General features: G+C 54.8%; 1 protein-coding gene, 1 long non-coding RNA gene and 1 pseudogene across 3 annotated transcripts in view; 2 read left to right on the forward strand and 1 right to left on the reverse strand.

Annotated features, from left to right (window-relative positions):
• TMEM181 (transmembrane protein 181) overlaps nucleotides 1-14522 on the forward strand; it is a 65978-nt gene that overhangs the window by 12802 nt on the left and 38654 nt on the right. The window contains exon 1 of one of the 2 annotated variants that reach the window (XM_043888125.1): nucleotides 4353-4486. The exons of the other annotated variant lie outside the window; for it this stretch is intronic. Within the exon in view, the coding sequence (XP_043744060.1) occupies nucleotides 4479-4486 (8 nt within the window). The 5' untranslated portion in view covers nucleotides 4353-4478. Of the gene's footprint in view, nucleotides 1-4352; nucleotides 4487-14522 lie in introns of those variants that run through there. 2 annotated transcript variants of the gene reach the window in all.
• On the reverse strand, nucleotides 118-4212 carry LOC122684174. Its single transcript, XR_006337945.1, has 4 exons — nucleotides 3904-4212; nucleotides 2765-2830; nucleotides 1977-2044; nucleotides 118-815 (listed from the first exon to the last, which is right to left on the reverse strand). It is a non-coding gene; the product is annotated as an uncharacterized LOC122684174 (long non-coding RNA).
• LOC122684172 lies at nucleotides 4511-7505 on the forward strand (annotated as a pseudogene).

Below are 14522 nucleotides of genomic sequence, written 5' to 3' on the forward strand. Positions count from 1 at the left end.
GTTCGATCCTTGGGTCAGGACGATCCCCTGGAGAAGGAAATGGCAACCCATTCCATTATTCCTGTCTGGAGAATCCCATGGACAGAGGAGCCTGGTGGGCTACAGTCCACAGGGTCACAAACAGTCAGACATGACTGAGCAACAACACAAGTCATGAGGGCGGGCCCTGGTCTGACAGGACTGTGTCCTGTGAGAAGGGACAGGAGAGACCCTGCACCAGGGAAGGGTCATGTGAGGACACAGCAGGAGGGTGGCTGTCTGCAAGCGGGAAGAGCCCGCGTCAGAAACTAAATTGGCCAGAACCTGGATCTGGGACTTTTAGCCTCTAGGTGAGGAAACCCTGGAGAAGGGCATGGCAACCCACTCCAGGATTCTTGCCTGGAGAATCCCATGAACAGAGGAATCTGGGGCGGGGAGGGGAGGGCAGCTACAGTCCATGGGGTCCCAAAGAGTCAGATACGACTGAAGTGACTGAATGCATGCATGCAGTGTGAAGAAATGGACTTCTATTGCATAAGCCAGTCACTCTGCATTTTGTTGAGGCAGCCTGAGCTAAGACAGTAGGTTAGGAGGAATGGGAATAAGCCGTTTCTTTTCCTGAACTGGGGGCCCACCAAGAACATGAATACTCAGTGTTAGCTGTCACTGATTACTGTTAATGAGAGGCCAGGAAACCACGACGGAGTATCTACAAAATGCTAGACGAACGTCCCTTGCTAAGCGGGGAAGTGATTTGCATCCCTTGGAGCAGACAGCTGATTTCCTGGGGTAGCACAGCTTTTGCAGGTGGGCCTCTTGAGTTGTTGCGTTGAACTCTGAAAAAGAGCCATGAGTGGGAGTCAGCATGCTGCAGGCTGGTGGGCTTGACTCTGGTCCTATTGTAGAAGGAGATTATTTAAAAGAAATGGTTCATTGACCCTTAGGAAATGAACATCAGGTATGAGTAGGATTTTTTTTTTAAGGATAAGTGGTATCAGACCAATCTTATTCTTGATACCGAGATCCTTTCTGAAGCAAGTAGTATTAGTAGCAGTGTTAGTCACTCAGTCATGTCCGACTCTGCGATTCCAGAGACTGTAGCCCGCCAGGCTCCTCAGTCCGTGGGATTCTCCAGGCAAGAATACTGGAGTGGACTGCTATTCCCTTCTCCAGAGGATCTTCCTGACCCAGGATCAGCAAGGCAGGGTGTCAAGTGAGCTTCCCAGGTGGCGCTAGTGGTGAAGAACGTAAGAGAAACAGGCTCCATCTCTGGGTCCAGAAGATTCCCTAGAGGTGAAAATGACAACCTACTCTAGTATCCATCCCTGGAGAATCCCATGGACAGAGGAGCCTGGTGGGCTACGGTCCATAGGGTCTCAAAGAGTCGGACACCACTGAAGCTACTGAGCATAGCAGAGCAGGGTTTCAAATACGTACATGCTCATTTACCCATGGGTCAAATTTCCCAATTAAATAGGATTATTGGGGAATACTGTGGACATGCTATAACTGGATCTTAGAAGGTTTTAAAATAAGAACAGAGTTGACAAATGTGGGCTGTCTTTGTGGTTAGAGAGACTCCAGCTGGGGGCTCATTTGCATCAGAGTATCTCTGTGGTTAGAGACTCTAGCTGGTGGCCCATTTGCATCCGGCCTCAGCTGGTCACGCCGCATCCCTGTCACATTCAATAATGCATGAGATGCCAGCACTGGAGGTCCCATGCTGGGGTCAGGTCAAATAGCTCCTGAGAAAAAGCACTTCACCTCTCCTGGCCTGTTTCCTGTCTATAAATGAGGACGATGACCACTGGTAACTCATCAAGCTGTTAAGAGAATTTACAGGCCTTAGGCTTTGCAGGTGCTCAGCAATTGCTGGTTATTTTCATGGGAGAGCATGAACCTGAGCGGAAAGCGGAGGGGGCAGCCTGAGGATGGAGTAATGGACCCAAGGGGTGGAAGCTGCCCACGCACTCACTCTCAGGCTGCCACAGACTCACCCCCAGCGTGTTCATTCTGAGCTTAACGAGGGAGGTACCCAACAGCAGCACGCTTGGAGGAGGGGGACCTGGAGGAGGACGTGGAGGGATGTTAGGGAAGGCTGAGCATCAGACCAGCTTCCTCCAAACCCCAGCACACGGACGTCCCTCTCTCTTGGTCACAGACAGCATCACGGCACCCTTCCGTTTCCTCTCCCGCCACAGTGCGAACGATGTGATTGGTTGTTGTTTGGCTGACTGTGTCCCACTAAAAGGTCAGTCCCAGGAGTCGAGGACTTGCCCATGGATTCTGCTGTGTGTTTCCAGAGCAGAGAAGCGTGCCCGGCCCACCCTGAGTGCTCAGTTAAGGTTGGAAGAACAGACAAGTGAGGATAAGAGGGATGGAAGTGACGCAGGGCCACAGCTCAAGGGAGGACCACTTCCTGGAGCAGTTACCAGGAGGCAGTGTGGGCCTCAAAGATGTCAACTCTTTTAATACCTGGAGTCATCGGAAGAGAGCAAGGGGTCTATGGGGATGTCTCCGGGAGACGAGCTTGCTGGCCCAGTCCTCCGAGCAGGCATTTCTATACCCAATAAGCCTGGCTGCAACTGAGAGCTCAAAGCCAGCTGCCTCTGGGCAAATGCAGCCACCAACGTGTTTGGTTTCATCCTCAGAGATTCAAATATTGTTTTTGAACAAGTTTGCCATGTTTTGGAATCAGAAGGCCGTCACCTGAAAACTCTCATTGAAGTCAAACTCTTTTCAAAGCGCTGAGTGGCAGCTGCCCCCTTTAGACGCTGCTACCCACCTGTCCCTGCAGGTACTGGCGTTTACATTTCCTGGTGTTGTCAGGAAGAACCCTGTCCCTCTGAGACTGTATGAAAAGAATTTGAGAAATAGTCTCTTGTTATTCTTTTAGGAATCGCAGTTTCAGATTCAGAGTGTGAATGGAATTTCTTGTCATAATTACCCAGGATTGAGGCTGTTGCTTTGCCTGGTAACCCCGCCCCTGCCACACTCCCCCCCAACCCCACCCCAACTTTCTAACCTTCACCCCATGAGCCCGGACACCATGCATTCTCTCCCACCCCACCCCCATCCGGCTGACTGTAGGTCCCCCCTTCCTCAGTGCCACCGAGCAAATCCGTGCTCGTCACACTTTTTTGGTAACTGTTAATACCTCTGCCTCTAAGTTTGCTGAGGGCAGGGACTGGATGTTCATGTTGGCATCTTCAAGCCAGTTGACAGCCTTAGTGAGCAAATGAGAAACGCACAAGCAAGGCGGCCGGAGTCTTTCATTTTCCCTCCTTCAGACTGACTTTAAATAGGCCGCCAGCAACATTTCAGGACCTTCAGGGGACAGGGGACACATTGCAACCAGTGCTCCAAAGAGGGTCTGGAAATATCTTCATCTGTTCTGGATTTCAGAACTTTAGGACCGAGAGGCAAGATGGTAAATCTAGAAAGTGCTTTTGGTCAGCTCATGTCTCCACACCCTGTAGAAACAACTTGGACTGCGATGTTTCTGAACACTTGCTCCTGTCCCGGCGCTTTGTAGAACCACGACCTGCAGGGTCACGCTGTCAGCTCTGTGGGAGGTGGGCACACACACATCCCTCCTGAGAGACAGCGCTTGTACTTGGACAGAAAACCCGCACGCTCTGTAGTTCAGAAAAGGTTTGTGGGAGAAGCTACCAGAAAAGCTCCCCTGTCCTCATCACTTGGGTGTGTCAGAGGTTTGCCCCAGTTTTTAATGTCTCTGGGGTCACAAACCTTTGTGAAAATGGAAGGTTACAGACCCCCTCACCAGAAAAATGCAGACACCTATGGGGGAGGGCATGGCAACCCACTCCAGTATTCCTGCCTGGAGAATCCCCATGGACAGAGGAGCCTGGCGGGCTACAGTCCACGGGGTACAAAGAGTCGGACACGACTGAAGCGACTTACCACACAGGCATGGGTGTCTATGCAGACACCTTTCAGACAACCAGGGCATGCCTGGACTCCCACGGCCACTCTCATGCCGAGATGAAGACGCTCTGGAAGCAAAGGGTGGCTGAACTAAGGTGCTGTCCCCTCCGCTGGGCGCAAGGAGTGAGTCAAGTTCTTCATTCATTCTATTGTGAATCCTTGTCTGACATCCCCCTCCACCCCCTACCCAGGGGCCGGCCCCGGCGCTCGAGGGGCTCAGGGGAGGTGGTCGCGCCGCGGGGGCCCTCCCCAGCGGCCAGGAAGCAAGGCCTGCCGGGGCTGCCCACCCCTCCACCGGCGCGCGCCCCCTTTCCGGGCCCGCGCCCCTTCCCGGGCCCCTGTCCCTTCCCCAGCTCTGCAACCCCCTCCCCTCCCCCGGCGCGGCCCCTCCCCCCGGCGAGCCGCTTCCGCGCACGTGACCGGGCCGCGCGTCGCGCTCCGGCGAGTCTCTGGGAGCCGGCGCACCCCGGGCCCCTGTGCCTCCGGCTCCGGCTGCCGCGGCCGCAGTGAGCGCCCCGAGCCCGCCCGGCGCCGAGGGCCGCGCCGCCGCGATGGAACCGTGAGTGCCGGCCCGGGCGAGGGGTGCGGGGTTGCGGGCGGGGAGTCCCTGGGGCCCCCGGGCCCGGAGTTGGGGCTCCTCTGTCCGGTTCCAGGAGGCCGGCCGCGGGACCCCCGCCCACGTGGAGCCCGGGGGCCCGGGGAGGGCGCCCCGCCCGCGCGCTTCGTGCGGGGCAGTCGGCGCAGGGGCTGCTCCGCGGACCCGCCGGCCCGACTGGAGTTGGCGTCGGAGACGGGGTCAGGGTTCCAGGGCGGGACTCGGCCCGAGCGCAGCGCAGGAAGGCCCTGCTCGCCCCGGGGAGCCGGGTGCCCCCGTCTTTCCCCAGGGCAGCGCCATGCAGATTGCTGAGAAGTGCCTTGTCCCCCCACTGGAGCCCCTGCCCGGCCTTCCCGCTGCAAAGGCGGCCCCTGCCCTGGGCCGAGGCCCTGTTCATGCCTGCTTTCTGTCCAAGCGCCAGGTAGAGGGCGGGGGCTCCGTGGGCTCTTTGATGATGCTGCCACGTTGGGAGCTCTATGCAAGCCTCTTTAGATGTGGGGGACACAAGGCTTACGAGTTTTACAGTCTGCTGACTTCAGGCTTATTACTTCTGTGAAGTGAAGGGGTTTTAATGAGTAAAAAAACCTGTTCATGGCCTCACAGACGCCGTCCCTGAAGCTTGCAGTTGACGCCACAGTCATCTGGGTGTTCCTCAGGGGACATCTGGAAAAGAAGGAGAGAGAATTAGAAGTTTTAGCACTTGAGTCGCAAATGGTGGCGAGAAGGGGGTCCCGGCGTCTGTGTTGGGAGGTTTGGAGGGCAGATCCCCACAATCGATGGCTGCCCTGAGAGAACGTCTCTGTGTGTCTGAGGTTTTAGAGGCTGAAAGGCTTGCAGTGCACTTCTGCTCATTTCTCTGTGGACATAGAGACGCAGGATCTGGGCGTGTTGCCTGAATGCAAACACATGTGTTGCAAGGATAGGTTTTTCCTCTTGCTTGTGTAGAAGTTTCTGACCTGATCACTTTCGCTCAACACGGGAAACCTGACTTGCATACAATATTAGTCCCAGATGGGTGTTTGAAAGTTCTCCTTTTAATTAAACCCCAGAGGGAGCTAGGCTACCAGTACTGCCTCTGCCCAACTCTGGGGGCAACATTCATTTGTGAAGTGAAAAGTGAAAGTGTCAGCTGCTCAGTCCTGTCCAACTCCGCAACCCCTTGGACTGTAGCCCGCCAGGCTCCTCTGTCCATGGGATTTCCCAGGCAAGAATATTGGAGTGGGTTGCCATTTCTTCCTCCAGGGGATCATCCCGACCCAGGGATCAAACCCACCTCTCCTGCACTGCAGGCAGATTCTTTTCCATCTGAGCCACCAGGCAAGTCTAGTTATGTGAACAGCACTTCTGGAAACACTGTGAAATTGTGACCCTGTGGCCGAGTGACAAGTGGCATGCTGAGGTCCTCATGTACTGAATCTCACCTGGGCCCACACAGTGCAGCAGCCCGAGTCTTAGAGTCACTCCCCTGCGGAGGGTCGGCCACCAGATGCTGTCCTGCGAGCAGGGGGCCCAGGATTGCTCATACAGAGGTCAGCTGGCCACCATCGTCCAACGCTCAGAACGGCGCAGACCTGAAAGTGAGAAAAAGTCTTTGGCAACAAATAAAAATCCTACCCTCTGGCTGTATTGGCCTCGTTCTCCTCCTTTGAGTTTTACTATTTGACGACGACGCTCTGCTCACTTCAGCCTCTGGCCCACCATCTCCTTGAGACCTAACACCATGCCTTCCATTAAGTTGCAGAGTTCTGATGGAAAGATAATCAAAGTTGATGTCGAAATTGCAAAACAGTCTGTGACCATCAAGACTACGTTGGAAGATTTGGGAATGGGTGATGAAGGAGATGATGATCCAGTCCCCTTGCCAAATGTTAATGCAGCAGTATTAAAAAAGGTCATTCAGTGGTGCACCCACCACAAGGATGACCCTCCTCCTCCTGAGGATGTGAAAACAAAGAAAAACGACCAGATGATATACCTGTTTGGGATCAAGAATTCCTGAAAGCTGACCAAGGGACACTCTTTGAGCTTATATTGGCAGCAAACTACTTAGACATTAAAGGTTTGCTTGATGTTACCTGCAAGACTGTTGCTAATATGATCAAGGGGAAAACGCCTGAGGAGATTTGAAAGACATTCAATATCAAAAATGATTTTACTGAAGAAGAGGAAGCCCACGTACGCAAAGAGAACCAGTGGTGTGAGGAGAAGTAAAATTTCGTGTCTTGACGCTGTAACACTGTAAGGATTATTTCAAATGCTAGTTGCACTGCTTTGCTTATAATTGTTAATATTAGAAAAACAGGCAACAAATGCAGCAGCAAGTCAATTTGTATTAGCAGAATGTTGTCCTCATTGCACATGTAGTTTCAGTATAGTTCCCAAACTTACGGCCCAGTTTCTTCTAGTATGATCAAAAGTTTCTTTTCTTTGCTCTGAATAAAATTGAACTGTGGGTTCCCTATGGAAAGTGGCATTTTGGGCTTTCCCTTTTTGTAAAGCAATTTCTGCCTAGTTTTATTGTCCAGTTAATTTTAGTTTAGTGACTTTTAAACTTGGCATTGTAAATAAAGCAACTTGCAAAAAAAAAAAATCCTACCCTCCAAAAAAGCCTGGAAGTCTAAAGCACATACAGGACTCCAGTGCCTGGTGGGGTTACAGTGCTCGTGTTGGTACATATGATGAGGAACCCATGGCACCAAAGGTGAAAAGTGACAGGCGCAGGAGGAGAAGCCGGGAGCAAGAGCGGGCTGGGGGAGACTGGGAGCGAACAGGGCGGCTCCCGGAGCAGGCTTCCGGGCTGGGGGGATTCCTGCGGGGCTGTTGCCCTGACCGCTCTGCTCAGGGGCTGCCCAGCCTGTTTTTTTTAAAAGGTCAGGAGAGGTTGCCATCAGAACCAGTCAGAAAAAAGAGAGTTCCCAGTTCTAAAAGCTTTATGCTTAAGTTTCCTGCAAGCAGATTCCTTTTCTGGTAGTACTGGGGACGTGAGAGGTGCTGGGAGTTAAGTGGGGGACGGGGGAGGGCGTGTCTCAGTTTATTGCTAAAAGTGACTAACAGGAACACCTGTTTGAGCTGCAAGGTCCCAAGTGGCTGAGATTTCTCAGGTTCATTTGTTGCTTTGCTCTGACGCAGGCGTTTTCTCTGACGGTTTCCATCAGGTCACCTCTTGTGTGTCTCGATTGGCATTTATGGCCAGTTTTTGAAGAGTGTATTTTGCAAGTCTCCTTCCGCCTGGGTGCATTTAAGCATAGAAAAAAAAAAAAGTGTTATTCAGGCTTCTGCAGCAGCAAGCGGGTGGTACAGGGGAGCCCTGCGGTGGTGGCTGTGTCCCAGGTCTTCTGAGGGTCCTGGGGCCCTAGGGGACAGCAGACCTGGGTGAGTGTCCTGTTCGTTCAGCTGTAGGGCTATTTAGATTTGCATCCCTTACTTAGGACAGGCTCTTTTCTGAACCGGAAGGATCTCTAGAACTAGTGAAGGATGACGGAGTGTTTACAGTGTGTCAGGTGCCTATGTGGCATTTTGTATTTGTCACTCCACGTAACCCTCATCGCCTCCCTTCCTCTCAAGAGGTTTCTCTTATCCCAGTTTTCCAGATGAGGAAACTGAGGCGCAGCAGGGAAGTCCAGGCGGTTTTCTCCAGGTCACCGAGGACGAAAGCCCGGGAGCGGGCCCCAGGGCACACGGTCTTGGGGCTCATGCACTCAGCTTCAGTCACAGCTGGCCCTGACCGAGCATTCGCAAGGTTCCCTGTCGTAACTCACCTCGTTATCACAGCAGCCCACGGCAGCGGGGTCCCTTGGTTTCCTGAATTTTACAGTTCAGGAATTAGAGGCTCCAGGAGGTGACGTGGTTCTCCCCAGATTGCCCTGCTGGTCGGTGGGGCACGGGCCTTCCAGTCTGCAGAGCCTGAGCTCTTAACCCCTGGACTGGGGCTGCTTCCTTGCTCTGTTTGCCGTCGGAAGGGTATTCGATGACCTGACCAACACGCTCCTGGGTGTGTGTCCCTGGGCCTGGCAAGCAAGGATACACGTGAATTCATGGCTCCTTGAGCAGCTTGGAACATCATTCATCAGAATACATTTTGACTTTGTTGGGCCTTGAATATCTGCCTAATGGCCTTTTGGAATAAGGATAATGTTTTTGTGATGTATCAAGTTGAAATTTCAGAATTCTTGGGGCTTCCCTGGCGGTCCAGTGACTGGGACTCTCTTCCCCCAGTGCAGGGGGCCTGGGTCAGGGAACTAGATTCCAGAAGCTGTGACTAAGAGTTCGCATGTGCTAACTAAGAGCTGGCACAGCCAAATAAATAAATAAAAACATTAAAAAAAAGAAATTTCAGAATTCTTACTCTCCTTCTCCAACCCCATTAAATGGTGGGTCATTTAAAATGGAGAGTTTGGTGAGGCTGCCGTAGAGTGGTGGGTCTCCTTTCTGCTTCTGACCGTGTGGGTTCAAACCCCACCTCCGTGTCCTGCTGACTGGGACCTTGGTGGGTATATACTCTCCCCAGCCTCCGCTCTGCCATCTGTAAATGGGGCTGATAATACCTGTCTCACAGGGGGACACCTGGCCAGGTACCAGGTAGGTGCTTAGGGAATACACCTCATGCCTTTCCTGCAGTTGGCGGGGCGGGGGGGGCACTCTCTGATCCAGAGGAGGGGCAGTTACACAGTCGATCTTCTGTGATATCAGGAGGATGAAAACTGAGGGTTTTTTTTTTTTTTTTCAAAGAAAAAGTAGAGGGTAGGGCAGAAGCACAACCATTCTTATTCATAACCAACGCAGTTGAGTCCCTCCTCTGTGCTTACCACACTCTTCTGAGAGTTTCACTTTTGTCTCCCTCCCTGTGGGTGGTATTCTGCCCGCCTCTGATTTTCGGAGGAGGACACTGATGCCCTGGGAGGTTACCTGGTTGCCCACCCAGCGACTGCCTAGGGAGTGGGGAAGCCAGGATTTGAACCCAGCCTGACAGGCACCAGGCTGGCCCTTTGGGCCCTGGGAGATGAGACCACTTTTTAATACAGACTGTGAGAAAAATGAAATCTTAACTGAAACATGAGAACTGGCCGAGAGATGGAACATCCCTTTCCACTGCCCAGATTCTACATTTCTAATTCTACGTGGGAAACCTGGGTATATGGTGAGCAAATAGCATTATTTGTAATCCTGAAGCAGCTTTAGTCTTTATTTACCCGCTGTACCGTGACTCGACGAGCCGAGCAGACAGGGAATTCTTTGGTGTCACAGAGATGCGTCAGAGCTGGACAGGTTCTGTGATGGCATCTTCTGGGACAAAAGTCTGCAGGCTGAATGCACATCAGGGCTGACTTTGGCTCTCACGTGGAGAAAATGTGACTCTGAGCCCCTGCAGCTTCTGGGGCTGTTTCTCCCCGCTGCGTGCCGGTCACCCTGGGGGGCCCTTGTCCCCGCAGAAGCTGCGGTGCTCCCTCCCCCCCAGCCCCTCTCCGCATCGCTGAGAGACCCTGAAGCACCCTGAAGCGTTTTCTCCGCTCACTCAGGTGTTGTCCACCGCCTGGCCCTCTGCCCCAGCCGATAAAGAGGCTCATTGAGTGCTCGCCTCCCCCGAGGTTTCTTTCTAGTGCTGTTTTATTAACTCTTATGAGGCCTGCGTGGGAGGGAGAAGTGCTTAGTGGGCAAAGGAGCCTTGGCCGGCGGCCGCTCAGGAGTGCCCAGCGGCCCTGACCGGGGCCGGGCTTGTCCACTGGCCGAGGGTGCCCCGGGGCGGGCCCTGGCTGGGAACTGCCTTGGCCAGTTCGCTTGACACCGAGGGCAAAGGTCAGAGCCACCAAAGCGTTAGAGAAAGAAGTTACACGTTGATAATTAACGTAGCAGGGAAAATAATGAGAACCTGGGGGAAGCCAGGGAAACACCTGCCATCTGTGAGGCACGGCAGTGGGCACCCTGAGGGCAGCGGGGAGCTCCGGGGGGGTTTTGGGGGGTCTGCAGACGGCTGTCACCCACGGGGAAATCCGCGGACAGGCGTGTGTCCCCCCCTCCCCGTCCTGCAGGGGGAGACGGTTGCTTCCTCAGAGCAGCCAGTGGAGAGGGGGGGCCTCCCGGGAGCCGGGACCTCAGCGGGTCTGGGAGGGTGGGGGCTGGAGGGAGGGGCCGGACGTCATCCTCGAAGGCAGTGCAGGGGCAGTGCCTCGGCGCTGGGGACGGCCGGGCACCGTCTCACGGTCGGAAAGGGCCGCCCAGGTGCCTTGAACTGGGAGGTGTCCACGTCTCCATGACTGCCCTGAAGTTTTGCTTTTCGTTTTGGTTTGTTTTTAGGGTGTGGGTATCAGTGGGAAGCTTTTGATTCCAATAGAATATCTCATGAAAAGTGGCTGACACAACATGGGGGGTGTGTCTGGAGTTTGAGGTGGGAACGTCCAGGGCTAATCTGATGGCTCAGGGGGCCTGGGCGGGGGCGGGGGGAGTCTCCATCTTTCTGTTCCCGCATCCTAAACTGTGGGCGGCACCCACCCTCTTACGTGGGGTGGTGACAGGCAGTGCCTCCCCTCAGTCACGGGCCCTGAAGGCAGGCAGCGGGCCAGCAGAGAGGGAGGCTGGAAAGGGGAGCGTCTGACATTTTCAGCCTCTGTTCTGGGGGTGCTCGTTTCGTCGTCAGGGGACCAGGGTGGGAGGCGGGCACAGGATGTTCCTGCAAAGACAGTAGGTATGGCTTCCACCCCACCCTGAAGAAGATGCCTTCCTCCTGCGGCCGTGGGTCCCAGCAGACACGCCCCCAGTCGTGAGGTGCCTGGCTGTCACCGTGAGCGGCAGGGGAGTTGCCGGAGGACTTCCCACGGGAGGGGATGGGGGGAGCAGAGCTGGGGGTGGGGGGCGCTGCGGGCGCTCGCAGGATGACGGGCCGCGCCGTCCTGGGAAGCGGGCAGAGGCTCAGCCCACCCAGTGAGAAGGGCCCAGTCTCGTGTATCTTGAGGGTTTTGTGGACACGTCGATGGTGGGGAGCGAGGAGGAGACTCCAGAGGTTTCTGGCCTCAGCAGCCCGGTTGGAGCTGCCCGTTCCCGAGGCGAGGAGACTGCAGGGCCTCCATGGGAGGCCAGGGTCCGGCTCTCAGCACAGCACCCCCGAGACGCCCACGCGACCTCGGTGTGGAGACGCCGCGAAGGCGTTCCATCCCCGCACTCGGCCAGGTCCGGCCGGGCTGAGACAGGACCGTGCGCGCTCGCCCCTGAAGCAGGTTGCCCTCGCCTGGGGAGTAAGAGCTGAGAGGAGGGGCGGGCGGGAGCCGCTTCGAGGGGCCCCAGTCAGGTAAAGAGGGTGCTCGCCCGGGAGAGCCCTGCAGGACAGGTGTCCCGCCATTTCTTCCTCCTGGGAATGGAGGTCTCCACAAACTACCCTTCCTTGGAAACGTGATGAATACGCATGGTGGAGGGGAGGCAGGGCTCACCATGATGTGGGTTAAAGCTGCAGTTTTGGGTCTTGGCTTTCCAAGAAAGGGATTTGTAGGTTCTCTAGGAAATATGTCTGTGATATCATAAATCACCCGTGAAACTGAGATTTAATTTAGAAGGGACCCAGACAGTCCAAGCTGGCGCTAAGGTGACAGTCTGTTCCATCACATTGGAAAGGTCTTCCAAGGGTGGAGGGGCTCCATAGAGGCCAGGATTTTTGAGAGAAAGAGAGAAAGAGTGTGTGTGTGTATGTGTGTGTGTGTTAGATGCCTGAGCGTGTAAAGATACACGGACCCAGAGAGGAAGACAGATGTATGGGTCCCCTCAAGAGAAGAAAAAGAGAGACATGGTTGGGAGCCAGCAGGGTTTTGTAGGAAGTCTTCCGGCCCTGCTTATGGAGGTAGAAGACTTCATCTGTGGCTGCACTTGACCTGGCCAGGGTTCATGGGGAAACAGGAGCCGGTTCCCTGCTCCCAACCCTCTCACCACCAACTGGAGGGAACCAACGAACACTTTGGAGAAAACTAATAAAAGTTGAGTTGATCAGATGTTTTCTGAGTGCGAACCGTGTGTCTGGCGTATGTGCAGTCAATTGATGCTTTATCTTCAGGCCCTCAGGCCTGTAGTGCTGACCATACGTGCTGTAGTGGTTTAATAGCCCGGGCAGCCACGAGCGATGGAGAAGCAGGAGAAAGCTTCATGGAGAAGGTGGGACACAGAGGTGAGCCATGAATGCTGGGTCAGATTCGGATAGCCAGGAGAAAAGAGAGCATTTCAGATCGGGAGAGCAGTACATGAATGGGCTCGTCTGGCGTCTGGCTTGACCTCATTGGGAAGCTTTATAGAACTTAAGCCCTAAATCCTGGAGTCTGACGCTTGTGTTTGAACTCTGCCTCTGCTTCGTAAAGAATCTGCCTGCAATGCAAGAGACCTGGGTTCGATCCCAGGCTTGGGAAGATCCCCTGGAGAAGGGAAAGGCTGCCCACTCCAATATTCTGGCCTGGGAAATTCCATGGGGTCGCAAAGAGTTGGACACGACTGAGCGACTTTGACTTTCTTTTTCTGCGTTGAGATCCAGGGCAAGTCACCTGCCTCAGCCTGAGCATTCTCATCTGTGAAATGGGACTGTTAATAGTTCCTACCTCAGAAAGCAGCTTTGGTGACTAAGGGCGGTAGTAATTCTTGTAGGATACATGCAGGGTGGTAGGAATTTAGGGAAGGAATGGAGGGAACCTTGAAAGCCATAACAAGGAGTTTAAACAGTTGAGTTGGCTGTGGGAGCCACATAGGGCTTCTGTGCAGGGGTAGCATGTTAACGGTGCTGTGATACCCGCAGAGGAAGACGCACCGGGAAGACTGTTGGGGGCTCATGTGGGAGGGGACGAGGGCCTGGACTGTGAGGCTGGCGTGCAGGGAGCAGAGAGGAGCAGGAGGAAGCGAGGCATCACCTCTTCCGGGCTGGCAGTGCGGGGTGAACCTCTTCCGGGCCGGCTGTGCAGGATGAACCTCTTCCGGCCGGCTGTGCACGATGAACCTCTTCCGGGCCGGAGGTGCGGGATGAAGGAGAGACAGGCAGTGAGGTGACCCCAGGGCTTCTGGGTGTGGGGCTGGAGAAAGGCGGGAGGCAGGAAACTGGCCATTGAAGCCATTTTCCTTGATGCTATTTTAGTTTTTTTCATTGGTTCAATTTCAGACCTGTTGATTGTGAAGTGATGTAGGACTTCCAAGATGTTTTGGGAGCCATAGTTCCTGAGTGGGTTCCAGGGCAGGCAGGAGGTTGGGGACCATCCCAGGGGCAGGAAGACTGTCAGAGAGAATGCAGGAGATCCGTGGTGGGCGCTGAGGGTCCGCAGCGTGGGGTCCTGAATCTGGGCCAGAGAGTTTCCAGAAGAGGGTGGGCAACCATGGAGCAGGAGGGTCTGAGACCTTATCTATTTTCTTCTTTTCTGCACCGCTTTCTGCCCACTGAGCAGAGACCCGCCCGCTGGTGGCCTGGTCACAGGACTGCGGGCCGTTTGCTCATTGGTTCATGCCCAGCTGTGGGCAGGTTTAGGCTTTAACTTGACTGTGGGGACGTGTGGGCAGTTCAGCAGGGAGGTGGGATGGGCAGAGGGACCCTTGGGTGCCTGGTCAGGGCAGGATGCCAGGAGGCACAGAGCCCGAGATGCTAGGTGGCTTCAGGGGGCGGTGGTCCGGGTGGGTCATCTGACTCCTCACCCCGTGTTTCTCCCACCTCGTGGTGGCATCTTGGAGTTCTCTGGACTAGGGTCAGCAGTGCGGGCCAGCAGGCTGGCCCCAGCGTGTCAGGAGTCTCCGGGTTCTGGGTGAGCTGCTTCAAAGTGTTCAGGGACACATGGCAAGCCGGCTGGTGGAGGGGGGCATGTCGTCAGCCTGTCCTTGGTCTGGGCAGTATCCCCCAGCCCAGGACACCAGAGCCGTCACATCCCTCCGGCGTGAGGTGAGGTCCTGTTGCAGGGGAAGTGGGGAGCAGAGAGACATGAGGCCCAGAGCCCAGCCCATTCCTTGCAAACCAGCTGGGCTGGTTGTGCAATGCCATTTGCTCACCCTGGGGGCTTAT

Source organism: Cervus elaphus, chromosome 26 (genome assembly GCF_910594005.1).
Source record: "Cervus elaphus chromosome 26, mCerEla1.1, whole genome shotgun sequence".
In the NCBI taxonomy this organism is placed as follows: Eukaryota; Metazoa; Chordata; class Mammalia; order Artiodactyla; family Cervidae; genus Cervus; species Cervus elaphus.